Source organism: Lissotriton vulgaris, chromosome 8 (assembly GCF_964263255.1).
Source record: "Lissotriton vulgaris chromosome 8, aLisVul1.2, whole genome shotgun sequence".
NCBI classification, from domain to species: domain Eukaryota; kingdom Metazoa; phylum Chordata; class Amphibia; order Caudata; family Salamandridae; genus Lissotriton; species Lissotriton vulgaris.
Genome location: NC_141696.1, coordinates 13,156,887 through 13,184,108, shown reverse-complemented (window position 1 = coordinate 13,184,108; position 27,222 = coordinate 13,156,887). Strand labels below are relative to the sequence as shown.

Sequence of the window (27,222 nt, the reverse complement as noted above, 5' to 3'; positions counted from 1 at the left end):
CCTGTGGTCTAGAACTATACTACTTGTTACTTGCTTAAATAAATCATCTTTATTTACAACCTTCCTGCGTGGACCTCCTCACTACACACTCCTTGGATAAAGAAACCAGCATGCAAAAAAGACACATCAGAAGAGACACTTAGAAAGGAAAGCAATGTGTTTACACCCCTCTTCCTTAGTCCATTGTCAGACTTGACATTGGTATGAGGTGGTGGAGCCCAGCAACAGCCCTATGACGTGCCCTGCGTGAACAGGTGATGCCCACGAGGGACGCCAGTGGTTTTACAACTTCTTGGTATTAGGGTTTCTAGAAAAAAAAACTGCTATGGACTCCCTCTGGCTCTCCAAGCTGTTGGCAGCTGCTTGCTGCCACGAAGATGCATGTCACTCACTGCCAGCTTCAGTTTGGAACTCAGATGCTAAAACAAACATGGCCTGTCCTTTTATTGCTGCAAATAGATGCCATGGGGAGGGCTGTGGGAGGGGGGTGACAACGTGATGTTCTCTGAGCCTAAGCAGCTGCTCAACATCCTTTACTCCGACTATAAATGTCACAACTCCACACTAACCACCACTGCACACCTAGCAGCTCCATACTGACCACCACTGCACACCACAGGTCTTCCCTCACAGACCTCCACCCCACACAGCAGTTCACACTCTGCTCACAAGAAGCCTGAGTCTTATCTCCACACTGCAGACCACTGCACATCCGGCACTTTACTCTCCACACCCCAGCAGGTGAGTTTGAAGTGACCCAAAGTGAGGGAAGTCTAGAAGGGTGTCCACTGGGACTAGGCGCTAATTATGCTCACATAATCTTATTTCTACCATGACCCGCCTTATTCTAACGCGTTTCCTACAGATTGTCACTTTACTTTTTCATTATTTGTATTGGTGTCATTGTAAGTATTAGTACTAATAGTATTACGCTGTTTGCATTTTATTAATGACGATTGGCATTATTACTGTTCTCATCTATTCTCATACTAATAAATGATCACTGTTAATGTAAAGATCATGACATTTGTTAGTTTATGATTTTGAGGTGGGTTATGTTGTGCTGAATTGACAGTGGCTCCTGGTGAACTTTGAAAGCGAGGAGCTTTGCACTGTCCCACAAATGTCAATGAGGGAGTGAACAAAGTGGGTCCTAGAGACTGTCTACAGGAGGGGTGTGGGGTGAGAGGGTCCACCCCAGGAAAACATTTTGAAAATATGGGATCAAACTTTGCATTTTAAAGCATATTTTCCACATACATTTGCTAAAAAGTACCCAACTTCTGAGGCTTGCAAACTGTGGTCCTGGGTTCAGTGACACTTTCATCCTCACTCCCATATCCCTAACATTTCATACTCCTCTGCTTCCTCACACTTAACAATATATTTCCTTGTTATGTGACCTGTGCCCCTCAACGCCCTGTTCTTTAGACCCCTCTCTGCATGTTGTCCACAACCACGTCCCTCGTACTCGCTCCACGACTCTTAACCCTTTGAATTTCTGAGTTTACCCATCCTCTTCATGTATCAGACTTCCCTCAATTATTTCTCCTACTTCATCAGCCTCTTAATACCCTCTGCTCTCCACTCCCCTCAGCCCATGTGTTCTTCTGGTGCTCTCAACCCTCTTCAGTGACCAATGAGCCTCAGAGGATTTTATCTTACCTTCCCCTTACCAAATACGAAGGTTCTTTGTGGGGTCCCATGATCAGGAAAAGACCCCTATGGTGTCCCAGTTCCATTGCTTAGTCTTGGGTAACTTCTATGCTTGAATGAGCGCAACTCTCAGGTACCTGCATACTCGCTTTCTCTGATACTCTGTCTCTCTTACAGTAACTCTCTCTGCATCCCTTCCAATTTGTGATTTTGTATGGTGATTATCAATGGTCGCAAACCCCTGCATACCAACAACGTGAAGGATGTGGTAACTCATTCGCATATATTGAAATACGAGGCCAGGTCCTCCCTAAACCGGAACACAAGCACCCCTTGGCCCATTTCTCCCTGTTTGGGGCTCATCAGTCAGGTGCATCTTGATTAGGGATGAAGTATTCCTGTTGGAGCAGAGTCAAGAAGGAGTTGCATACGGCTGTGTTCGAATTGAGGTGGCGCGGTGTACAAAATAGCAATGAATTCAGATGCAGCACAGAAATTGGCAGTGGCTATGATTAATTCAAGCATTCCATCCATCACTATTGGTATACTCAAATGGGGCAACCTCCACTGAATACTGATAATTACATAGCACATTCTTACCACATCTTAGGCTCAAAGAGCTTTCCAGAAGGCTTCAAATTAAATTAATATATGTGTATCATTTATACATTGCTTGGATTTGTCTCAGGCTCCGGTGTGCATGGATGAGATGGGTGTTAGTTGCTGATTGACTAAGGGGACTATTGGGGTGCAAAATGTAATGTGTAAAGGTGTGGAATTATGTGTAAGCATGAGTTGAGTACAGTTTGTATAGATGACGCAGCACATACAAGCACTTACTGCTATGAAAATGTGATGAGCTTGATGAGTCCATAACCTAACCTAACAGGATAGATATTGAATTGTCTGTGCCACATCATGTGGCATGCTTCATTATTGAGTCCAAGTCATGTGGCATGCTACATCATCGAGTCCACATCATGTGGCACGCTTGATCATCGAGTCCACATCATGTAGCACGCTTGATCATCGAGTCGACATCATGTGGCACGCTTGATCATCAAGTCCACATCATGTGGCTTGCTTCATCTTCGAGTCCACATCATGTGGCATGCTTCATCATCGAATCCAAGTCTTGTGGCATTTTTCATCATCAAATCCAGGGCATGCGGCATGTTTCATCATCGAGTCCACGTCACGTGGCATGCTTCATCATTGAGTGCACATCATGTGGCGTGCTTCATCATCAAGTCCACATCATGTGGCACGCTTGATCATCAAGTCCACATCATGTGGCACGCTTGATCATCGCGTCCACATCATGTGACACGCTTGATCATCAAGTCCACATCATGTGGCTTGCTTCATCTTCGAGTCCACATCATGTGGCTTGCTTTATCTTCGAGTCCACATCATGTGGCTTGCTTCATCTTCGAGTCCACATCATGTGGCTTGCTTCATCTTCGAGTCCACATCATGTGGCTTGCTTCATCTTCGAGTCCACATCATGTGGCATGCTTCATCATCGAATCCAAGTCTTGTGGCATGTTTTTTCATCAAACCCAGGGCATGCAGCATGCTTCATCCTCGAGCCCACGTCACATGGCATGCTTCATCATTGAGTGTACATCATGTGGCATGCTTCATCATCGTGTCAACATCACGTGGCATGCTTCATCATCAAGTCCACATCATGTGGCATGCTTTATCATCGAGCCCCTCCTTGCCGTGTCTTGCAGTGCGTTGGTGCACAGTGGGCTCACAAGGAGTTCTAATGAGCTCTTGGATGGGGGTAATGTGTGTCAGCACTGTTTCCTCACACAACATGTAGTCTAGCAAAGTTTACCAGACCCCTAACATAGCATTGCAACACCTTGCTTTCTGCCTGAAGTCAACCTCTAGGGACCTCATTAGATATGAATACGGTGTGGTGTACCACTGCCTCCATTTAATATTAACCCTCCAATCACATAGTTCAATTTACTGACTGTAATGAAGTTGACTTTTAAGATGTGGAGTACATTAAAATCAAGTTGCAATTGTCAAGGTGCTAATGTTGTGTCCTTCATTACTACCTGTGACAATTCTAAACTGTGTTTAATTGTAAAAGTTGTTTTTGCTTTATAAATCCTTTATTTTATCTCAAAGAAGCCTGACAACCTTAATACCCTCATAACACAAAGAACTCGGAAGGAGGATCCAAGGGATAGAGTTTAGAGACCTGCGGGAAGTGATTCCACTAAAATTAAAATCATAACACAAAATTCTTCTTGGGTCTAAGGCAGCCTGAAATCAATATAGGAAAAAAAAGAGAGAAAGGAAGATAGAGGTGAATGTACGTCTCCCTAACAAACCCCAAGAGGGGAGCAATCCCTTTCAGGACTAATGCCCTCACCCACCATATTTGGCATGCTTCATCATATGGGCTTCTCCTCCCAGTGGGAAAACCTAGTCCAACTGAGGGTTACAACTCCCTCACTGTGAGGTAGGAGGTCTGGGATGTTTTTGTAAATTGTCAAAGTTTGTTACCGATGCTAAAATGCCATATGTGAGCAGTAAGGTGATGAGAGGTTGCAGCGCAATAAGTAAGTGAAAGTGAGTTAAAACTGCCTGGTGAGGATGAAAAGATTCTTTATTAGTTCTTCCGAACTTGCATGATAAAAAAAGCGGTGCAAAGCTGTATCAAATTAAACTGCTGAGGTGTATAGAGAGGTCAACATTTTCTATCCTTTGAAATCTATAAAAGTATATACGCTTTCATCAGGACCAAAGGGCAAACAACGCTGCTGCTGAAAAATAGTGAAGAAAAGATAAGACAAACATTGATACACAACCAGTAATCCTGAGTTTGATTCGGTATTACTAGAACGTTGTGTGTAAGAATGAGACATAGAAAAATAGCAACAAATCAAAAAGGTGTGTAAATCCCAACATGATAAAGACTTATAATGACTAATTAGTCCTACATCACTGTGGAGTCCAACAAGGTACTCCTATGTTGTCTATTCATCCAAAATTGTAGGACAAGCTAACCCACCTTAACCTGGGAAGGGAGCCCCGCTCTGAAACAATAAGAATGTAGTATGGACACCTATCGATTGAAATCATACTTAAGTGCTGGTGGTGTACCTAACGATTCACGATACAATTTTGCTACCACCATTGCTGCATGCGAAGGTTTCTTCTCAAATTGACAGCCAAAGTGTTATTTTAAAACCATGTTCTACTGTATATTAACTGGTTGTGGAGATGACACCCTCAACGTCATTCCACAACGTGAAGTCCATCTTCGATAAGGTCTTTGCTACTCTTTAACCTCCCTGTGAAGACAAAATCTGACAAAGTCCTGCCCTTTCAGGGCTTTGAGTTCAAGGAGTACCTGGAGGCCCTGGAAATCCACCACAAGATCACACTCTAATGTCCACAGTCAAATGGTGAAATAGAAAGGTTCATGAGGACATTAAACAAGACCCTACAGATCAGTGTAGACCAAAGTGACAACCTGAGTGGGGTCTGTAACTTTCCAAGAGCCTATCGCCACACGCCCCACACCACAACACTATGTGTACTGTTGTAAATAAATTAGGTAGGCAGCAGGACACGTCTTCAGGTTATTAAGATATATTTATTACGGTAGATAGAAGAAGACAGCAGAGCAGTATAACCTCACAGCTGACCAGACCAACTGCCAAGGCTGGAATCTTCCCACACCAGATAGAAGTAGCCGTCCACTAGCACCAGTGTCACCTGCCCATCATGGAAGCTCCCAAAGACAGCACTGCAGTTGGTCCGTGGGCTTAGACAGGGGTGTTTGATAAGAATGCAAGCACTGTTTCCCACTCCCTGTAATTTGACATGGGTTTGAGTTTGAGTTTAGTTTAAACAATTGCTTGGTTACTTAAAAACCTTGCAATAAATATACAGGATATATGTTTACATAGTGAGTTAAAATCATTAATAAAATCTTCCTATTCAGCTGTTCAAATGTAACAGATTAAAAAATTGAAGATGCTGGTACACATAAATATTTCAATTCATATATATGTAATTTGACATTAGAAAGCTCGGGTTTGTTGTCGATGTCCGTGTCCATCCCTGGGAACCAGACCTTTTCTCTGAGTCTTTCCTTCTTCTTGGCCACTCCCTGGTGTCCCTGATGGCCCGACTCGATGGTGCTACTCCACACCATCAGTGGCACTACTACCTGCTGACTACGGAGCATGAGGTTGTCCCCGGTGCAGTGGAGCTCATCCCCAACTCTCCACAGTTGTGATATGATTAACCTCTCTGTTGTGCTCCAGGGATTGGTGTTGTCCAGGAAGTGCTTCCTCTGGTGGTGCTGCAGAGCGTGTAGTGCCGTCTGCAGGCAGGCATCCTCCCGCATTGCTGTGCGGTTTCTTTGAGGGTCATTGCTTTTGGGCATGCTTCCTGAGAAAAGTTGTGGATTAACGCCTCAGCCCTTCCCCATCACTATTCCTCAGGTGAGCATCTCTTAGCAGATAGTTGTCCAGGTTCCCCACCCCATAGCAGTAAATGACCGTGACGGTTGTCTGCTGGAGCTGCACTGCACACCTCTCAATCCACAGCAGCGAAGGGTGTGAGGGGAGTAATTGGCTTGTGATCAGTGACTACTTGTAAGCGATTGAAAACCACATGCCATGAGACGCATAAGGACTTGTTTACAAGGAACCTACGCCACCAGTGCATAATTTCTTTTAAATGCAACAGCAGCGCTTTCTTTGCTCCATATTTACAAGATGACGCATCTAAGCAGATATCACTTTTCACCGGCCTGTGTCAGTTTTTACCTTCCTCGGAATTGGCTGTGTTGCGTTAGTTTTAATATTAGGAAAGTAGGCGTTCCCACTTAAAATCCCCCATAAACCTGATGCACTGGTATTTATGTTTTTTCCCAAAGTGACACGTCTTCAGGAGGTGTGTTGCTGAGCTTCAGAAGAGTCAAAATACCCATGCCTCTAAAACCCAGGCATAGGAATGCTGTATTGGCTGTTTCAGATACATTTGACCAGCTGAAGTGACTTGAAACAGTTAAATCTGCAATAAGTCTCATCCTCTCAATAGGTAAGTACACACATAAGGTAGGTAACATAGAAAATCACCCATTACACACCACTAACAACTTATGTCACACGTATGTAGGCATAGTGGTACACATAAGTACATTATGCCCACTTGTAAATGTGACATCCAGAACCAATTTAATAGACTGCAAGAAGAGTTTTTCACCACTTGACACTCCATTACATTAGTCCCCGTCTAGTAGGCTACTTTGCTCAATCAAACCAATGCATCACCTCTTTTTTTTTAATGCACTGCTGTAATGGAGCCAATTTTATGACCAACTACATGACTGCACCTTTTTTGGGCCCGATGGTTTGTGGCATCATTCCCACGGATACGTCAGAATTTCTGATGAATGCTTGGGACCTTGCGTCATGGAGCCTTGTATATTATCTACAGCACATCCATGGTGTCATAAGGATTTTTCACGCATGCACAAGACATTTTGATGCATTGCTGCCTTGGCGCATCGATGTGTCATTTCTTGTAAATATGCCCCTTCCTGCATTAGCACTTCTCTGAGTCCCACTGGTTTTGCATCAACAAGCAGCTCGATCTTCTGGCGGGGGTTAAAGTATGCCATGGTGGCAAACCCTCAGTATGGAGTTTTTGATGCCCTCAAAGGCATCTTTCACCTTACTATCCCACCTCCAGATGATGTTGGCCATAAAGGCACAAAGTGGCGGTATCCGCTGGCAGCAGGTCCCCTCACGTTCCTGTCCCTGCTCTGTCTCAGCACATGGTGGCACATCCCGCTTATTTATTTCCCCCTCACCTCACCTCCCAGACAGTGCCAGAAGCTTCTCAAATTCTCTGGCGAACTGGCTCAGGGGGAGGAGTAGAGCACCCTGGGTGCCAGGCTTTCCCTCCAAATACTGAGATTGCTGGGTACCAGACAACTAGACTGCTAACCCACTGCAGTCAGATGGCACAACACATAACCATAGCACCCATTTTAAAAATAGCAGTTCACAGATGGCACAACACATAACCATGGCACCCATTTTAAAAATAGCAGTTCACAGATGGCACAACACATAACCATGGCACCCATTTTAAAAATAGCAGTTCACAGATGGCACAACACATAACCATGGCACCCATTTTAAAAATAGCAGTTCACAGATGGCACAACACATAACCATGGCACCCATTTTAAAAATAGCAGTTCACCAGCGTACATTTTCTTGATGGGGGATTGATAACTGCACACCATTGCATTGCATTTAACATTTGACATTACACAGGGCATCTCATACCTCACATGGCCTATACATTACCATGGGGGAGACATACATAAATATTGGGGGATGAAAGCGAACGATTTTGGGGGAAAAGCACCAAGTGCAACACTTCGTAATTCCTTCGAGCTTTAAGGTATTTAAGCATCCTTGATTTTGTCAATCTTTGGTTCAAGAGTGAACACTTCCGCCGATGCAACGTAAGACCATACTAGGCCAGCCTTATGTGGGTGGCACGCATATATGATAGTGTTCTTCCAGGGTCGTAGAGCACAGGAATGGGATTGTTTATGTTTATGACACCCTGCAGTCCATATCGTGTCTCAGGTGCCGAGGAGAACCCACAATTTTGGCATTTGTACAAATGAGTGGAGAACACTGTAATGAATTGGCAGTCATTGTCAAATTCTATCTAGAGGAACCTAGCATTCAAATCCAGATTTGCAAACCTACTGAGAGCCATTTAAATTGGATATTAGGTCATCATATGGTTGGGTCAAGGGTCATTCCTTTCAGATAGCCTTGCGTGGGAGCTTCATTGATACGCATAGTCAATGGAACTGAGTTGCTTTAGCTTTGGCACAACCACAAGCAGATATACCCAAGTGGTGGCCCCAACACTTTCCCAATGACTCCTTGCTCCTCCAGCTTTTGCAGTTCCTTGTCCACTAACTGGTGGAGGTGGAAAGGCCTGAGTGAAGGTGGTTGCACAGTGTGGCCCATGTGCAGCTTGACAGGTGATCTCTTGAGACATCCTAGCCCATGGAACAGTTATGGAAGCTATTTCAGGATCTCTTCCACTTGGAATTCATGTATTTGCCTGCAAAGAAGACCGAGTCTTCTACCATTTGACATCCACAGAGGTTGCCCTGCGCTCCTCCATGATGTGGAAAGGGACTGGTCTTAGAGTGTCCTTGTTCTTGGTAATCACTTCCAGTAACCTGGCCATGGACTGGACTTCTGTCCTCCATGCTCACAGATTATCATAGCTGTGCACTGCAAGGGATGCCTGGCTGGATCACTCGGTATTGTTGTATGTCCCTAAAGTTGACTGAAGCTCTTGTGTCAATTATGGCCAGACTGTCCTTTTCCTCCACCATGATGGTGCACATGGGAGGGGGCCAGTTTCTTCAGCCGTTCAGGCCGGTGGACAAAATCTTGAAGACTCACTGCTCCCCCTCTCCCTGGCTGTTAAAGGCCTGGATGTTATGTTGCCAGAGTGATCCACACCCAGGGTATGCTTGCTTTATGTTGGCGCGGGGTGCAGGTTTTCCTCTCTTTTTCAGCATTCTGGCACCCTCTGGTAAAGTGATTGTTCTACTCACATTCAGAGCACGTTTTCCCTTTTGCTGGGCAGCAATCGGGAGCATGGACCACAGTTTTTGCATTGACCTTAAGGGTGTCCCTGTGGCATGTTGGATGAATTAGAGGTGGATGTCTATATACTGTGGCAACAGCTTTAACTTTAATGCCCATTGGTTGGGGCTGTGGGTGCTAGCCCCTTTCCTAGGGCTTTGTCCATTTGGTCAGCATGTCTGTTAGAGAGTTCACGTGATCTCACCAGAATGAGAACGTCCTCTAGCTTGATACCTGGCTGTTGTAGGATCACGCACTCAACACCTACGAGCAGCACCCTTGAATCAGTTGGACCTTCACCTCCTTCCTCTGATCATCATTGACACAGGGCCTGGCCAGGAACCTACGCCATACATGGAATCCAGTGATCATCTTGTCATCACCTTGGTGGGCATGGGATGCTTGAACCTCTCAAATTTGTGGTTTACCTGTAGATCAAAAAGGGCATTGAGCCCTGCCATATCAGCATCATTGTCATCATCTTCACAATTACTGGAAGGTTTACGAACATTGTGTATACTTCCTCCCCATCAAAATGAAGCAACAGGGACCTCTTGACAATGCCATTTGTCTCTCCAGTGGTATGAAAGTAATTTTTGAGCCGTCCCACTGACATCTCACCAATGCAGGTCTGCTGTTGCAGGGTACACCAACTCCCTGAACGAGTAGAGGGCTGACACAGATGTATGGATGTTGGAAGGTGGAGTGGGCCTGGCAGGCAAGAGAAAAGGAGATGGAAGAGGGTGATCCACCATTGTGGGCGTGTCACTGATGGGGATCCAGAAGCCAACCCTACTGGGCAAAGTGTTTTATCCTCTCTCCCCAGGATGGGTATGCAGAATGGCGGCATATCCAGGACGGCTCCCACATATCACCAGTGCACACCGGGGGGCTGATGGAAGGCCCGCATGGGAGATATTGGGCTGCCCCCTCTTTTCTGCAGGCCAGTTGCAGTGAGACAAGAAACTGCCTCTGGCAAAAAAAGGAAGCTACCACATGCCAAAGGTGAGGTCTGTGCACTGTCTGCTGCCTCCTGCGTCCCTGAGTGCTAGCAGGCGATAGCAGCATTTCATAATTCCACCGACTTCAGGGCATGCAGGGGAGTCAGCAGGCGGTAGCAGATCACAGGCCAAAGGCGTGCAATGGGTAGAGGGAGCTGCTCCCACCTCCTCTGCAGCAGGCCGGCCTCCTCGTCAGGAAGTTGCATGTTGGAGTGCACGGGACACCACTTGCCCTCATCGCCAATGTGAGCATTTCAAGGTTGGGACCCAAAATGCAGAACCCACCAGCTCCAATATTGCACACACAGGATGCCTAGCATGAGTGTAGCACAAGAAGTCCACAACCCTGTTATGTTATGTTATGTTATGTTATGTTATGTTATGTTATGTTATGTTATGTTATGTTATGTTATGTTATGTTATGTTATGAAAGCTCTTCTATAGCGCACGGCTACTCAAAAGAGTGTCCCAGCACTTTGGCAAAGAGAAAAGTCGAAAAGAAGTACATAACACAGTGCTCTCCGCGAGGCAACAAAGAATTTACTGGGCGAAAAGCCATGTCTTCAGATCTTTTCGAAACCCTGTATTTATCTCCTTGGCTATGGCTGGCCTCAGAGTGCATAGTCCATCACATCAGGTACAGTAGAGGCCAGGTGAAACTCTACAAGATATAATACAGAGAATGCTCCAAAAAGGCAATGTGCAGTCTCAATTCTCTCTCTGCTATGCCCATGGAGACTCGTGCTAGGCTCAGGTGGTGGCCCAGCCACATACAGGGTACTCACCCCTCTTACTGTCCTGGAAGGCATTTTGAAAACCCTCCTCCTGGAAGGCCATGCATGCTACTCCAGGTTACTGCTAAAGACCGAGATAATAAAGTGTGGTGGAGGGTCTGTGGGGTGGTTTATAGACCAACTTTTACTCAAAAACCCAATGTATCACTTGTAACCAAAAAACAAGAGTAAGTCAGTCTGCTAGGCTAGAGAAAGGTCTCCATCAGCCCACCCACTTGGCGGAGCATCGTGATCTGGAAGACCAAGAGAGAAAAAGGTCAGGCACAGTCTTGTGCCGCTTTTGCGGCTAATGTAGGTCTGCGCTCGGCCAAATGCTCTCACTATTCTGAGCCAAAGCAGTTATGGCAGGCAGGATATGATTGATGGAGTGCAGTGCTCGTGAAATATAAGTGAAGTTAAAAATGGCTATGGGGAGAAAAAATAAAGTTTATTAGGTATTGTCCGCATGTCATAGGATAAAAAGATCGCCTGATAGTGTAAAACAAATCTACTATCTCCTGGCGAGTAGTGAGGTCGACATGTTTCAGCCGTAAGGCGACTATGCCCGGCTTTCTTCAGGACCTAAAAATAGTTGAAAAAATGCTACTGCAAGGAAGCAATCAGAATGTGAAAATATACACAGTGATTTGTACAAGATAAGAAAAAAGTCAGTGGTGTATTACCACCCTACCCGACATGATTCTTATGTAAGTGTAGGTAAGACCGTTTCCCTCTTTCCCAGCTTTCTGTGGGAGTGTGCCTCACCTCAACCGGCAACTGCTCGGCGATGGAGACCCCGCTCTGTCCGTCGGTACCTCGTTACCGTCCTCGAGCAGTCCTCGTCCATGACCCTTTGTCATGAATACAGACTGACTTACCGCTATAGACCACAATGGCATGTGTTAGACCTGTCAGCCCTAGGGTGGTCTTTCCCTGTTTTTTTTTCCGCCCTTGCCTCATTTGTCCCACCTTCTTTTTGTTGGCCCTTAGGTCTCCGGGCACCTTTTTATGGCTAATCCATGTTAGGACGCAGGTGCTCTCTACTCCAAACATGGCTGCCACTGGCCCCTGCTACTGCAGCGTGGTCTTTTAATGTAGCACCCTAGTTGCCAGGAGCTGGCTGGATCCCCATACATTGTTGCAATGCCAGCCTGCCATCCCCTGTCCATAGGTAGAGTGGGGAAGCTCCTGGAACCTTCCAGAAGAAAGGCGGAGCTTATTTTTGCCGCCTTAGAGAGTGGTCACCTGACCTGGGCATACCAAAGCAAGGGAGGGAACTTTTTTTAGTCAGTTGGGGCATCACTGACCTGGGGAACCCAGGCAGGAGTATTAGGCGGGAGGGCCTAGTCAAGAACTTATGCCACTGGGAGTGACAGGATTTAGGTACTGCCTCTTAAGCTGAGTGAGGTATCCTAGACAAGCCCCCTGATCTGGCCCAGTGGTAGGGAACCCCAGCGTCCATCTTCAGGGACCTGAGGAACTTTGTCCAGCCTCCAACTCAAGCCCCCCCCCTCTTCAAGAAACCATCACATAAGGGCGCAGAACCATCCAAGCGCCGAGAAGACTACTTGCCCTTCAACCAGAGAGTACTGGGGGATCGACCAGGTACTGGACTGTGCTGCCCCTGCGCACTCCCTGCCTTCATCTGGGCCTATCTGGTCCTGCCTGCCTCCCCCTGACTGACTTGCTCTGCTTTTCCTCCTGCCTGCATTACTTGCTGCATAACTTGAAAAGCGCTGTAACTTGTCCCCTGCACAGCGCTGTGATAGAGACTGCCTTTCCTGTCAGAAATGGCCAGGTGTGACCCCCATGTCATACCCCACGTGAGCGCTGCAATGTGCCCCAAGCGCTAGACTGCCTCACGAACAGGCGGTGGGAAGTGCTACTCATCCGGCCCCCGCAGCGTTTGGAAGACCGAGTGTGGGCAGGGTGACTCACCGCCGTGGCCCGGAGCTGTCCGCACGCCCTGAGGCGCCTGAAGAGACTTCTTGGCGACCGCGGCTTCAGCGCCGCACACGTAACACCCCCGAGGCGCTTCCGGCCTGTCAGCGCTGCTGCCTGCCCTTCGCGCTGTGTCCAGCGTGTCATTGAACCCCCCTCGGCGGCCCCCGTATGCCAGGAGAGGGCCGCCGCACCGAGTGTACCAGGCTGCGCTAGGCCTGAAGGCAAGCTGTTCCTCCTCACGTGACGGGGAGCGTGGCCGCGTCATCGGCCACGCCCCCGCCAGTGCTGTGCAACCATTGGCCGCCCAGATCGAGCCCCTCACATCGAGGCCGGCACCCGGGGGAAGCTCGGACCCATCGCGGAGGGGGTTGTGGAGCGCAAGAGCCCCCTCCGTTCTGCCCCACATGCTGCACCTGTCCCTCTGGGGCGACAGAGCGCTGCAACTGCCCCCGTCACCGCGGCTGGCCAAGTGAGGCCCACGGGAGGGTCAGAGCCCCTCCCCCCTGCTCCCGAACAAACGCAAGGGCCCCGGAGGGCCGACGACAACAGGTAACCCCCGGGGAGGAGGGCGGAAGGCAGGTTTGGGCGCCGAGGTCGCCCCTCCCCTGGGGAAACCGGTGACTGGGCCCCGTTGGCCCCCTTGAGCCCTGAGAGACCGTGTGGCCTAGGTTAAGCATCGAGGGTACTTGGGCTAAATGACTGTGCCTGCCTGGGGGGAACAGGCTTAAAAGGAATTAACTGCTTTTTGCCCAGTGACCAGCTGGGGCTTGATTAACTCCTCGGGCCAATTAACTGTGCATGCCTTAAAACAGTCTCATGCTGCGTTAACTGTTCATGCCTGATTACCTGCCGATTTGTCCAGCAATGGACCAGCCCTAATGGAAAGAACTACCTATATTGAACCGTTTATTCTTACAGAATGAAATGTGAATACTTGCTGTTTAGAGCTGAATGAAATGTTGAGTATTTATCTCTTGCCAAAGGGATTGATGAAATTAAATGTTTGGTGGCTTGTATTAATTTGAATCTTATACCGATGCTGGAAAGGTTATTGCGACAGGCTATGTTATTTTAATGAATTGCTAAAGTTACTCCTATGACGAAAATGCTTTAACGAAGATACCATAGGAAATGTTGATGAATTGATTATCCTGAACTTAATCTTATATAAAAGATATTGATTTTCAATCAAAAGCACCGGTATGGTCTCCATTATTGCGCCCACTTAATGTCTCAGTGGATGAGTGTGTTGTGTAGCTACTTTACACATAAGCCGCTGGTTGCCTTCCTGCTCGAGCCAAGCTACCCCCGGAGAACTGGTGGTCCCAGTTCTTACAGCATGGATCAACTCCTGTCTTGGAGTAGGGAACGAGATGCACTACTTAGCATGGACAAGATTTCTGAAAACATGGATAGTGTGGAATGCTGCATATCTGAATTGAAGGATATCTCTATTGCACACACAGAAATGCTGCAATGCCTTGAAAAACTACTTGATGCAACTCATGGCAAAAGAGAAGACCTCAAGGTGTGTTAGTACTGCAACAAATTACACATTCTTGGGGTCCATGAATCTTTGAAAGTCAGATGGATGGAACTGTTCGTAGAAAAGATACTCACATATTTGTCTGACACAGAAAAACTGTCATCTATGTTTCTAGGTGACTGGGCCTAGCGATCTTTGAGTTTCTGCCTTCCTCCAAGAGCACCACCCTGACGTATCACAGCTTTGTTCTAAACTATACAGACTGTGATGCTGGTCTTCAATTGGCCCACAAACTTAAAGATCTCAAATACAAATATATCTAATAAATCTATCTATCTTTCTAGATTTCACAATAGCTGTTCAAGAAGCATGACAGATCTTTCTTATAGCTAAAAAGGACATCCAAGATTTGGGTCTAGAATATGCAATGTTGTTCTCTGCCAAACTCTGTATAATCCACAAAGGGAAAACAATGTTTTTCACTGACCCTAAAACAACACTGTTGCACCTGAAAAAATTAAATCAGAGCCTTCTCCTGTTGAGGCCTGCATATGATGAAACGCTTAACAGCCTGGAGGAGAATGGTTAATAAACAGGCCAAGGAATCAACATCAGATTTACAACACCCATGATGAACAGGTTATGACTGCCACTTACATGGCACAATGAGAGAGTACACAATTGAATGTTGATAGCCTATGCTTTTTCCAGGTGCAGAAGACCCACGGGTGCAAGTACCATATACCACTTCTCTATTGTGGTGTATATTTGCCTGGGGCTACCACATCTACCCCTATTATATATTGCCCTAGGAACACCTTGATGAAGGGGATGGTTTTGAGCACACTATGGACTGATGAATACACTGTATGGTTTGCCTCTGGGATCCCCAAGAGAAGCTTGCATCAAGGGTCTACTTTCTGTTGTTTGCTTTGTATTGTTCTTTGGTTTTAATTTTAAGAATGAGTGGGCTTTTTGTACTGCTAATTGGAGTCTACAGTGTGGGAAATGGATTGCAGGAGGGTATTCCTTTTGTTTATCAGATCCATTAATTTGACCTTTAAGAAAACGTATGCTATCCCGCAGATTATGGTACTGAACACACCTTTGAGCTTAATTCTCCTGTGGGTACCTATGATAAGACTACGTTAGTGTTTATATTTAACTGTTCCAAACATGCTGGCTCATCATCCTGTAAAGCTCATGACTTGGAATATTGACTATCTGAATGTAAGAGGCCTCAACTTACCACATAAAACCAGGCAGATTCTTGCTATATCAAACGGCTCGCAATAGATATCTCACTTCAAGAGAAGCATTTTCCTCAGCGCGCTGAAACACACATCGCCAAATCGTGTAGCCGCCACAGATGCTTTGCTTCTTACAGGCCATTTTGCAAAGGTTTCTTTATGCTGATCTGGGATTTGATATATTTTAGGGGAAACATCCTTTACAATGCAACTTTTACCACGCAGTGCCTTTACGACGCAACTTTTACAACGCAAACCATTACAACGCATTGCGCTGGGGGGCGCTCTAGGATAGGGAATAGGTTTAATTTACTATCCAACACCTTCCCTACTATCCACGGGGACTGGAGTTGGAATAGTAAATTAAACTATTCACTATCCAGCGCCCCAAAGCACTATGCGTTGTAAAGGCATGCGCTGTAAAAACAGCGTTGTAAAGGAATGCATGGTAAAAGCATGCGTTGTAATGTCATACATCCATATTTTAGGCATGAATTGACTGTTGCAGACCTAGAAGGCCATTATTTGCTACTTGAGGGGACCATAGTCCATAAATGCTATATTTTTCTAAACTTGTATGGCCCCATTACTCAATGTCTGATGGATTGGGCAACCCATCCTACTAACCAAGAATATTTATATTACTTACTTCTATAGTGGATATTGGAACAACCAGGAAAGACCTTCTCCAGGGATGACCACAGTAGGGGTGTGTATGGTTATGAAGGTGCAGAGGCCCGTCCATCTGGTGACAAGTTGAGAGTAGACAAACTCGCAGCTATGCCAGTAGATATCCGTGCGGAGGTGCCCCCTTTCATTATTGTCCCACAATTTTCATTGGTGCCACATGAGATATTTCCTTTGCCTCTGAAACACAAACAAAACAGTGTAAGTTTCTGTACAAGAAAACAGCATTCAAGAATCGACTCGACAACAACGCCCATAACAGCAAGGAACTATTCAACATCGTCAAAGAATTCACCAACCCCACCGCAGCCTCAAACGACATCACTCCCTCCCAAGACCTCTGTGATTCGTTATCCTCTTTCTTCTACAACAAAATTGCCGACATACATAACAGCTTCGAAAACAGTTCCAACAAACAATCCTATCCACCCCCCTCAGAACCTAAACCGCCCTCTAATAACCTCAGCGCCTGGAACCCAATCACCACTGAAGACACCATCCGCCTAATGAATTCCATCCACTCTGGCTCGCCAACTGACCCATGTCCCCACCACATCCTCAACAAAGCAGACTCCATCATCGCACCCCATCTCCGTGATGTCATCAACTGCTCCTTCAACTCTGCTACCTTCCCAGAAAGCTGGAAACATGCCGAAGTCAGCGCCCTCCTAAAGAAACCCACAGCAGACCCCTCTGAACTTAAAAATTACCGCCCCATATCCCTCCTCCCATTCCCGGCCAAAGTCATTGAGAAAGCCGTCAATAGCCAACTCGCTGCCTTCCTCGAATCCAACAACTCCCTCGATCCCTCACAGTCCGGCTTTCGAGCCAAACACAGCACCGAAACCGCCCTCATCGCAGCAACATACGACATCCGAACACTACTGGACAACGGAGAAACAGTGGCCCTCATTCTACTCGACCTCTCCGCCACCTTCGACACTGTCTGTCACAGCACCCTCATACAACGCCTCAGCAACATCGGCATAAAAGGAAAAGCCTTGGACTGGATCATCTCGTTCCTAGCTGGGAGAACTCAGAGAGTCCGACTTCCCCCATTCAAATCAGAGGCCACCAAAGTCATCTGCGGTGTACCACAAGGATCATCACTCAGTCCCACCCTCTTCAACGTTTACATGAGTCCACTCGCTTCCATCGTGCGTCAACACAACCTCAACATCATCTCCTACGCTGACGACACCCAGCTGATCCTTTCCCTCACCAAAGACCCCAACACCGCCAAAACCAATCTTCACGAAGGCATGAAAGAAGTAGCCGTATGGATGAAAAACAGCCGCCTAAAACTTAACTCAGATAAAACGGAAGTGCTCATCTTTGGATCATCCCCCTCTGCCTGGGACGACTCATGGTGGCCTTCGGATCTGGGCTCAGCACCCATACCCACAGACCACGCACGTAACCTCGGCTTCATCCTAGACTCCTCACTCTCGATGTCCAAACAAGTCAACGCCGTCTCATCCTTCTGCTTCAACGTACTTCGTATGCTCAAAAAAATCTTCCATTGGATCCCGGCCGAGAAAAGAAAGACTGTCACCCACGCACTGGTTACGAGTCGACTAGACTACGGTAACACCCTCTACGCCGGAATTACAGCCAAACTACAGAAAAAACGCCAACGCATCCAAAACGCATCAGCGAGACTCATTTTGGACATCCCTCGCCAAGATCACATTACCGGCCACCTGAAAGACCTCCACTGGCTTCCCGTCAACAAGAGAATAACATTCCGTCTCCTCACCCACGCACACAAGGCCCTCTACAAACTAGGGCCCGAATGCCTCAACACTCGACTATCCTTCTACACACCCAACCGCCAACTAAGATCCTCCAATCAAGGCCTTGCCGCAGTTCCGCGTATCCAAAGATCCACCATGGGAGGTAGATCCTTCTCCTACTTGGCGGCCAAGACCTGGAACTCACTCCCCACTCACCTCCGCCTTACACAGAACCACATCTCCTTCAGAAAGGAACTCAAAACCTGGCTATTCGATAAATAATGAACCCCCTCCCCAAGCGCCTTGAGACCCTCTGGGTGAGCAGTGCGCTATACAAATTCTTGAACTTGAACTTGAACTACAATTAGCGGTCTCCCCTTCCCTTCCAGACGCGTGTGCCTATCTATCTCAGTGGCCCATACTGGTGATATGTCAAAGTTCAATATTAATGGCATGTTTCTAGTAAAATATTCATGATATTTCATAGCTAAATATTGATGATATATTGTAGTTAAATATTACTGGTATGTTCATAATAAAGTATTGATGATATTTCACAGTTCAATATTAATGGCATGCTTCTAGTAAAATGTTAATGATATGTTATAGTTAAATATTGATGGTATATTGTAGTTAAATATTAATGGTATGTTCATAATAAAGTATTGATGATATGGCTCAGTTCAGTATTAATGGTATGTTCATAATAAAGGGATATGGCATAGTTCAATATTAATGGTATGTGCACAGTAAAATATTAATAATATGTCATAGTTAAATATTAATCACATGTTCATAGTGCAATATTAATGATATGTCATTGTAAAATATGAATGGTATGTTCATAGTAAAATATTATTATATGTAAATGTATTTATATAGCGCAAATCACCGACACGGTATCTAAGCGCTTGCTTAGGGAACCCGTCCTGGTATTCCCCTGTGAGATAACCCTGGCAGGGTATCCGCAAGGTGAAAGCCAGGCATCCCACCGCGAGGGGCCGTAGTGGAGATTAAGCAAGCTATTGCCCAGAGTCGCAGAGTGTGAACCCGTGAGTTGAGAAGGCACCAGAGCGAGAATTATCGAGTCCCTGGAATTTTGAGCCCAAGACCCGCCGAGGCGGGGAATCGAACCCTGGTCCACGGTCGATCTCAGCTTCTGCTGCCTCTAACCACTGAGCCACGCTTCTCCACGTGTAAAAACCAGGATTATATGTCAGCTATCATAAGTGATAAAGTGATAATTTAGCAAATAAAGTGTATGGCAAAACACTAGGGGCCGTATTGCCAGAGTGCCCGGGGGGGGAGTGGCGGGGGGCAACTGGCATTTGCGCCCACTTTGCAGCCCCCAGGGACACTTTGGTATTACAGAAGGGGCCGCAGATGCTTGTGTGTACCCTTCTGTACTACCGATAGCACTGGTGCACATAAAGCGCCAGCGCTTCCATCAGAGGGCGTTCCCTCATTTGCATGGGGGCGTGGTGCCATGCAAACGAGGGAATCCGTTTGCCTCTCCACTCGTGCCGTGTTACAGACACGAGCGCAGAGGCAAAGAAGCTGTCAGGAGGCGCACAGACAGTGCACCACCTTAAACCGTTTTATCAAGTAACATAGGGTCCTTGATTATGCACAATAAATACAAGTTAAAGATAAATTATAGACAAGAATCTGTACTATAATAAATAAGGTGCCCAGCCGGATACTAATTTAATTGATTGAGGGAATAACACTTATAAGACACAAATTATAGTGGCACTGACAGGAGCGATCGAGCCCAGCAGTCACCGAGGATGCTATAACTTCGGCTATCACGGGTAATTCCCACACCATATCGTGAACCTGATTGAAGGTTCTAGTTACTTTTTGTTGGAATCTCCATACTGAGATACGTACTGCTCGAACTAAAGAACCCTCACTGCGCTTGCCCTGATAAATCATTCAGAAATGATTTGTAACTAAAGAATAAACGTCTTTCTTCAAGCGCAATCCAGACGCCTCGCATGGTCCCCCTATAGTGCGGACTCAATTACTAACAGAAGCAGCCAGTACGAGAATCTAAGTGGACCAACAATTGCTGAATTATTACACGGTCCAACCTTGTCCCCTTGCTTCAATTGGCCCATTAGGCTTATGATTAAGGCAATGTTATCTGTAGTCCTGATGATGATCCTTCATAGGGTATAGGATCGAAACGCGTCGACTGTCAGTGTAGAGGCACATCAGTTCCCAATGTGACAAAAATTGTGTTATCTACATGTGCTTAGCTAGACCAATTGTTATCTTTTAACTAGCGGCTCTATACATAATTGCCTGTTGATTCCTTGTCTTTATGGTTTAAAATCTGTCTCCTTTATTAAATGTTGTATGTATAGGATACAGGACTGTATCCCACTGTATAATTTGTGTCTTATAAGTGTTATTCCCTCAATCAATTAAATTAGTGTCCGGCTGGGCACCTTATTTATTATAGTACAGATTCTTGTCTATAGTTTATCTTTAACTTGTATTTATTGTGCTTAATCAAGGACCCTTTGTTACTTGATAAAACTGCTACCCTTGTTCTGTTTAAACTCCACCTTAAACAGTGGCACACTGTCAGTGTGCCCCCTAATAGCAGCCCTCTGTAGGAGGGAAAAGGGGTCCCATGGAGCCCCCAGACTTCCCCATGCAGGTGTATGCAGTCACTGCCTGTACCCGCCTGCAAGGAGATCTCTAATCTTCCTTTAAAGTGCTGGCGGTTTGCCGCCTGCACTGTAATAAACACGGAGCGACTGTGTTTTTCACCTGAATGTGCTGCCCCCTAGGGCTGCACGAGTTCGCAGATGCCCTGGGGCAGCGCATTCACTATAATGTGGTACAAGGAAAATGCACCCATATTGTAATATGGCCCCAGCTGTGTAAGTGAAACATAAGTGGGGTAAAGAGAGAAACTGCAGCATTACACTCGATGTGCATTGATAAAAGCAGAGCCTCCCTCAGGCGGGCAGAGCAATGCTAACAGTCTACAGGCTGCGCCTGTGCTCATCAGTGGCAAGGGTACAGGAAAGAGTGGTCCTAGACTAATGTAACTAAAGATTCAGACAACTTTTTGTCTTCGGCACATGGAATCAAAGGCACATAGAAAATAATTACTTCAAAGAACAAGAGAGGTTGATAAACCAGTTTGAATTATTCAACCATTCAGTATTATTGTAGATATACATTATGATTATTGCTAATATGCAATCATATGGTCACATGGTTATCACAAAAGAAAGAAAAAGTGTGAAAAAGGTAGTGCTCAGGTGAAAGGATGAACCAGAAAGGGAAACAGTAGTAGCAGCATATAAAGTCCTTTTCGTTTGTTTTACACAAAAGGGGAGCCAAACATGAATTCTATGGCGGTCTCCCTGGAAACACAGGCCTACCCACATATACACAATAGCTTTTTAAAATGTTCCAACTGTTGTTAATCACAGTGTATACATCATCTGTGCATCTTGTGTGGGGGGCAGATGTAAGGTGTAGGCCTATTTGGGGGCGTTGACGTTTTGACCCTGGTGCTTAAGGGTAATTGGAGTCCTCAGCGGCGGGTCTTCCTCAGGACGGGGGGGGGGGGGGGGGGGTATCAAAAATTAAGTCAGATGAGTGCCAACCAAATTGGTCATTCAGGTAAAGCGAATAATTATTCCATTGCATACGTCATTGAAGGGGAAAACCATTCCCAAACAGCCGCAGTTAATGAAATCGCGGTGCAGGGGTCTGGCAAAAGGGAACCGTATACAAGATCCCTTCGTGTCTCTCATGGGTAGACTGGTGGCACCGTCAATTTTCCAACAGGACGTGGCATAAATCGTGCTCGCTGTGGTAGAGCCACTGTCTGAAGTGTGCCAGCGTTATGAGAGAACTGAAGAGTGCTATATCCTAGTAAATTTGATGCATTTCTGTTCACTCCCTTTAACTCAATGCAGAGTTTAAGTTGTGAAAGGTTAGTAAATATGGCTGATAGTGTATTCAGTCACAGACCAGTACATTTCTGGTGATGTAAGGATGATTATTGTTAATTCTGTTTTTGATTTAAATATTTTCAGGACCAAGAACCACGTTGAGATGAGCCTCATGGAATCTTACAAAGCCTTGACTCAAGGCATTAACAGTTTGGACCTTACAGGAAGTTCCGTTCCTTGTGAACTGCTCCTGATTGGGGATAAAGCCTTCCCTGTGCTTGTGAGTACCTCTGGCCAAGTTGTGATTGCAGCTAGTCACTACGGGAAGGGTCGGATCGTGGCAATCTCTCATGAGTCCTACCTCAATAGCCCAAAGTTCTCAAAGCTCCTTCTCAATGCTGTCAACTGGCTGAAACCCTCAGCAGGTGCTCTGGTTGGTGTCCAGTCTACCTTTTGCTCCCTGGTGAAGACCTTGTCTAATGGTTGCATCAAGGTGCAGTCCAGTGGTGGGTTTCTGGAATCCTTTGGCGTGTATTGCATGGACGCTTATAATGCCACTCAGAAGAAAGAGCTTATTGCATTCGTGAAGAACGGAGGCGGTCTCCTCATCGCAGGTCAAGCCTGGCATTGGGCCTACGAGCACGGCACAGAAAATGTCTGCTTTGAATTTCCTGGAAATGAAGTGATCAATGTGTCCTGCATCTATTTCACATCCAACTGCGTTGAGGGCAGAGTTTTCCCTATCTCCAAAGAAATCCCAGTTTCTCCATTGCTTGTTGGGTGAGTAAAAACTATTCCTTATCATTAAAATGTGCTGATTGACAAAGGAGGAAACTACTGAATCAATTATGCAATTTCTCTTTTCTTTGTAATATGTAGACAAAGTTGCAAATGGAATAAAGATGATCAACTTAAATCCAAAGAAATTAAACATTTACACACTGTGTAGATGGAGAAATCTTGGCACACTCGACCTGTGCATGGTTATAATGATTTCCATAATATATGAGCTGAGGCTGAGAGTTGCAAGTGATAGAGGTGAAGAGGTGGCAGCGCTGTTGGGTCCATTAGGGTAAACATCCTTAACAACGCCGTCAAAACACCGAGGTGTCATTACGACGCGTCTTTTACAACGCAAGTCGTTACCACGACTTGCGCTGGAGGGAGCTCTAGACTAAGGAATAGTAGATTTACTATTCCAACACCTTCCCTACTGTACGTAGGCTGGAGTTGGAATAGTGAATCTTACTATTCCTAAGTCCAGCAACCTACAGCGCAAGTCGTGGTAACGATTTGCGTTGTAAAAGATGCGTTGTGATGTACCGCGATCATTTTGAACGCGTTGTAACATCATACATCCGTCAATTAGTGGTGGTTGATGGACTGAGATGTTGTTTTGGGGTTCGAAAAGTCATCTTCTGTGACCCAGCCAGGATGGGCCTGGTGGCCCTGTCATTACTTACGGGACCCATTCTAGCATTCTGTGGTACATACAATAAATGAGGTTGGCATGAGCAGGTCCTCATGCCAGCTCCCCCTGCAATGGTTCTCCTGTCCAGAATGTCCGTCATCCTCTACCCTCTGCTGCCTTTGGATTTGTGCCTCTTCTGCTCATTTTCTGCTCCTTTTTTCTGCCTCTTCTCTGCTAGCTCCTGCCCTCTATTCTGCCTCTTGCTGCTCATTCTGCCAATTATTTTGCCTCTTTCTTCTCGTCTCTTACCTTTATTTTGCCTCTTTCTGCTCATTTCTAATCTTTATTCTGCCTCTTTCTCCTCGTTTCTGACCTTTGTTTTGCCTCTTTCTGCTCGTTTCTGATCTTTATTTTGCCTCTTTCCGCTCGTGTCCGATCTTTATTCTGCCTCTTTCTGCTCATTTCTGATCCTTATTTTGCCTCATTCTTCTTCTTTCTGATCCTTATTCTGCCTCTTTCTGCTCATTTCTGATCCTTATTTTGCCTCATTCTTCTTCTTTCTGATCCTTATTCTGCCTCTTTCTCCTCATTTCTGATCCTTATTTTGCCTCATTCTTCTTCTTTCTGATCCTTATTCTGCCTCTTTCTGCTCATTTCTGATCCTTATTTTGCCTCATTCTTCTTCTTTCTGATCCTTATTCTGCCTCTTTCTGCTCATTTCTGATCTTTATTCTGCCTCTTTCTGCTAGTTTCTGACCTTTATCCTGACAATGCATTCGCAGCACCCACATACTCCTATAGGCGACAGTGCTTTGCTATACAAATTCTGATTGATTGAAATGACAGCCAAAACAGGTCTGTGTTCCAGGTAAGTCAGTGGGACTTCCAAGTCACGAACATTCCGATAATGTTGTGGCACCGGGGCAGGCCTTTGTGTATGAACGTTGCCAGTGGTGGGATGTACAGCAGCCACTCCAACCATCAGTAAAATATTACAAAGTCATAGGCATCTGCATGTACAGCAAATATTAATGGATTCCATATGTTAGGAATGCCTCTGTTAAGGAGATGTTGTGTGATTGATGTCCTGTAATTTACACTGATTGCAACAGGTTGGGCCATTTTTAGAAAATGTATTCAACAAACTTTAGGTAAAAAACCTAGAAATCACATAATGGGGCACCACCATTTATGACCCAAGCTTGACAAGTCTGCAGTCAATAGGGGTCACCTCTTTAATCAGAAGGACTGCACCGGTATTATAATAGACATCTCTGATTAATTGTGATAATCGTTTGAGTGTGTCATCAAATACTATCCAAAGATCTAAAACATTTGAGGCCCACGTTGGACACAAAAAATGGTTCTCTAGGGTCCCCCTAGAGCTGAAGGGGTTGGATTTCTAACCCCCGACATTAGGGGCTCAGTTGATGTGCCACCCTGAATTAGGAATACAGTTGGACTACAACCATACGCAAAGCACTCAACACTATTGCGTAGGACGTCTTTCCTGGTAACCATCGGTCCTATAGGATGAGTTCAGGGACAACAGTAGAAATCTAAAGACTCTTTTGTTGTTGAATAACACCCTCAGATTGCAGTAAGAAACAGGATATGTATTTTTGTTTATTTTAAAATCCTAATCTAGTGTACACAATGTGCATGATGGGAAGAGTTGTGGCGCAGCGGCCAGGGAGACTAACTCCAGAACCCAGGGGCATACGGTTCACATGTGACTCTGGGCAATAGCTCGCTTAGTCTTCCTGACGGCCCCCAGCACCTTGACACCTTTGGGTAATTGTTCGTGCTTTATAAATACTGAACATTTACATTTTCATGATAACCACCCAGAATATGAACAGTAATCCAGAGAAGCAGGTTATGGATATCAAAAATAGCAAAACAAAGTTCTTCCTTTGCTATTGAGTTCAATAATCCTAACAACCCCATTTTGTTACCTCTAGGCCCTAACCCAGGGTTAACTAAATCAGTGAACAATATTCCTAAGCTTGAGTTTCAGAGGTGCTGCACTCCAGAAATTTTAACCAGAATGGATGTTCATACCACCCTCCTCTCAGATCTGGATAGTGGTGGCACTTTGCTCCTTGATCCCCCATAACTCACACAGATATCTCATGAGTGATGACTGGGTCGAGGACGAGGGACGTAGAGGTAATGCTATGATTACATACGGTAATCCCCATTACTCTTAGTCCTACTCGTCCTCGACCCAGTCATACTTCCCACCCTCCCTCCCTGTCCAGGCCTTTGTTGCTTGGTGTGTCAGGATGTGCTTCTGGTGGTTGGGTCTGATATAGCACCTGGCAGGAGGGGGGGTGGAGCCTAAAAAGCGTTTCCTGTTTTGTTTCCTGTCTGTGGAATACCTCATGAGTGATGACTGGGTCGAGGACGAGTAGGACTAAGAGTAATGGGGATTACCATACGTATTCATAGCAATAATGAACAAAGATTAAAAAATGAAAAAATATACAAAAGTGAATAAAGGAAAAACAACAATAATAGGCGACTGAACGACCTAAGCCGGAATACAAAAGGTGAGTAAAACGTGGAAAAGACACCCTTAGTGTGTGGAAACCCTATGGTGTATGAAAACAATATTGATGTGACCATGTAGAGAAAGGCAATTAACCGAAATCACATGTGGTGGTTGTAAGAAATGGGGTAACCAAATCTCCAGGGGGGTAGCACGGAACCAAGCGGGCAGGCCAAACTTCGGAGGACATGTGAAGCACTCACGCAGTACCCACAGACGACACACCAGGCACACCACAAAAGAGGCAGGACACCAGTTTGAGTTGGAAAATTAGTAAGTAGTTTAGTATATCTCCAACCTGCAAGGCAAAAATGCATAAACATTGGTATCACAACTAAGCGTGGGCGGAAAATCCGTTCCGCTCGCGGATTTTGCGGATTTTCGGGAAATCCGCAATCCGCGAGATTCGCGAATCTCCCGCAAAATCCGCAAATCCGCGAGCAGCGGATTTGGCTCGCACTGCTCGCACTGTTCGCGTGAGTTCGCGCCCCGCGAATAAGTGCGAATAAGTGCAAAATTGCAGAAATACGCTCTTAGCAAAACTGAAAGTAACTACTTACCAGGTTCAAAAGTTCAGGCTCATCATTAGTAGCCATTTTCTGTAGTGCTTCCTGAGGGGCCCCTCCAGAGTTCAGTTGCAGATTGCAACTATTATGTGACCCTGCTCTGAACCTCAGAATAGTTACATATATGCCACAAAGGTCCTGAATTACAGCTAAGGGAGACAAGCAGGAGCCAGGCTGGAGGTTCAAATCCATTATTCAGCCCCTAATTCATTATTGTCAGTTGGGGCAGGGCAGGTGTTGTAACTAATTTTGCAACAATGAAAGCACTTAGCAAGTTCAAAAGATCACTAATCAGGAAGCACTAAGGAAGCAGGTGCCAGCTAAAAAAATATTCTGTGACACATTAATCAGCCCCAAATTAATTCAGGTCACTTGAGGCAGGGAAGGTGTGCTTGTTGCCACAATAATGTACACTGACTGGACAACCAGAGGGTGCTGTGATGAAACAGAGGGTGGCATGGGTGGGCCAGAGGGTGGTATGAGTAGTCAGAGAGTGGCAGTGGTGACAGAGAGTGGCAGTGATGAAAGAAGAGTGTCCCAAACAGGCTGGACA

At 45.8% G+C, this 27,222-nt stretch overlaps 1 protein-coding gene across 1 annotated transcript in view; it reads left to right on the top strand.

Annotated features, from left to right (window-relative positions):
• Positions 1-573: 573 nt before the first annotated feature.
• LOC147693227 (TRPM8 channel-associated factor homolog) overlaps positions 574-27,222 on the top strand; it is a 63,878-nt gene continuing 37,229 nt past the window's right edge. Inside the window, exons 1-2 of the mRNA XM_086933633.1 lie at positions 574-741; positions 22,283-22,918. Of these exons, the coding sequence (XP_086789759.1) occupies positions 22,302-22,918 (617 nt within the window). The 5' untranslated portion in view covers positions 574-741; positions 22,283-22,301. The remainder of the gene's footprint in view (positions 742-22,282; positions 22,919-27,222) is intronic.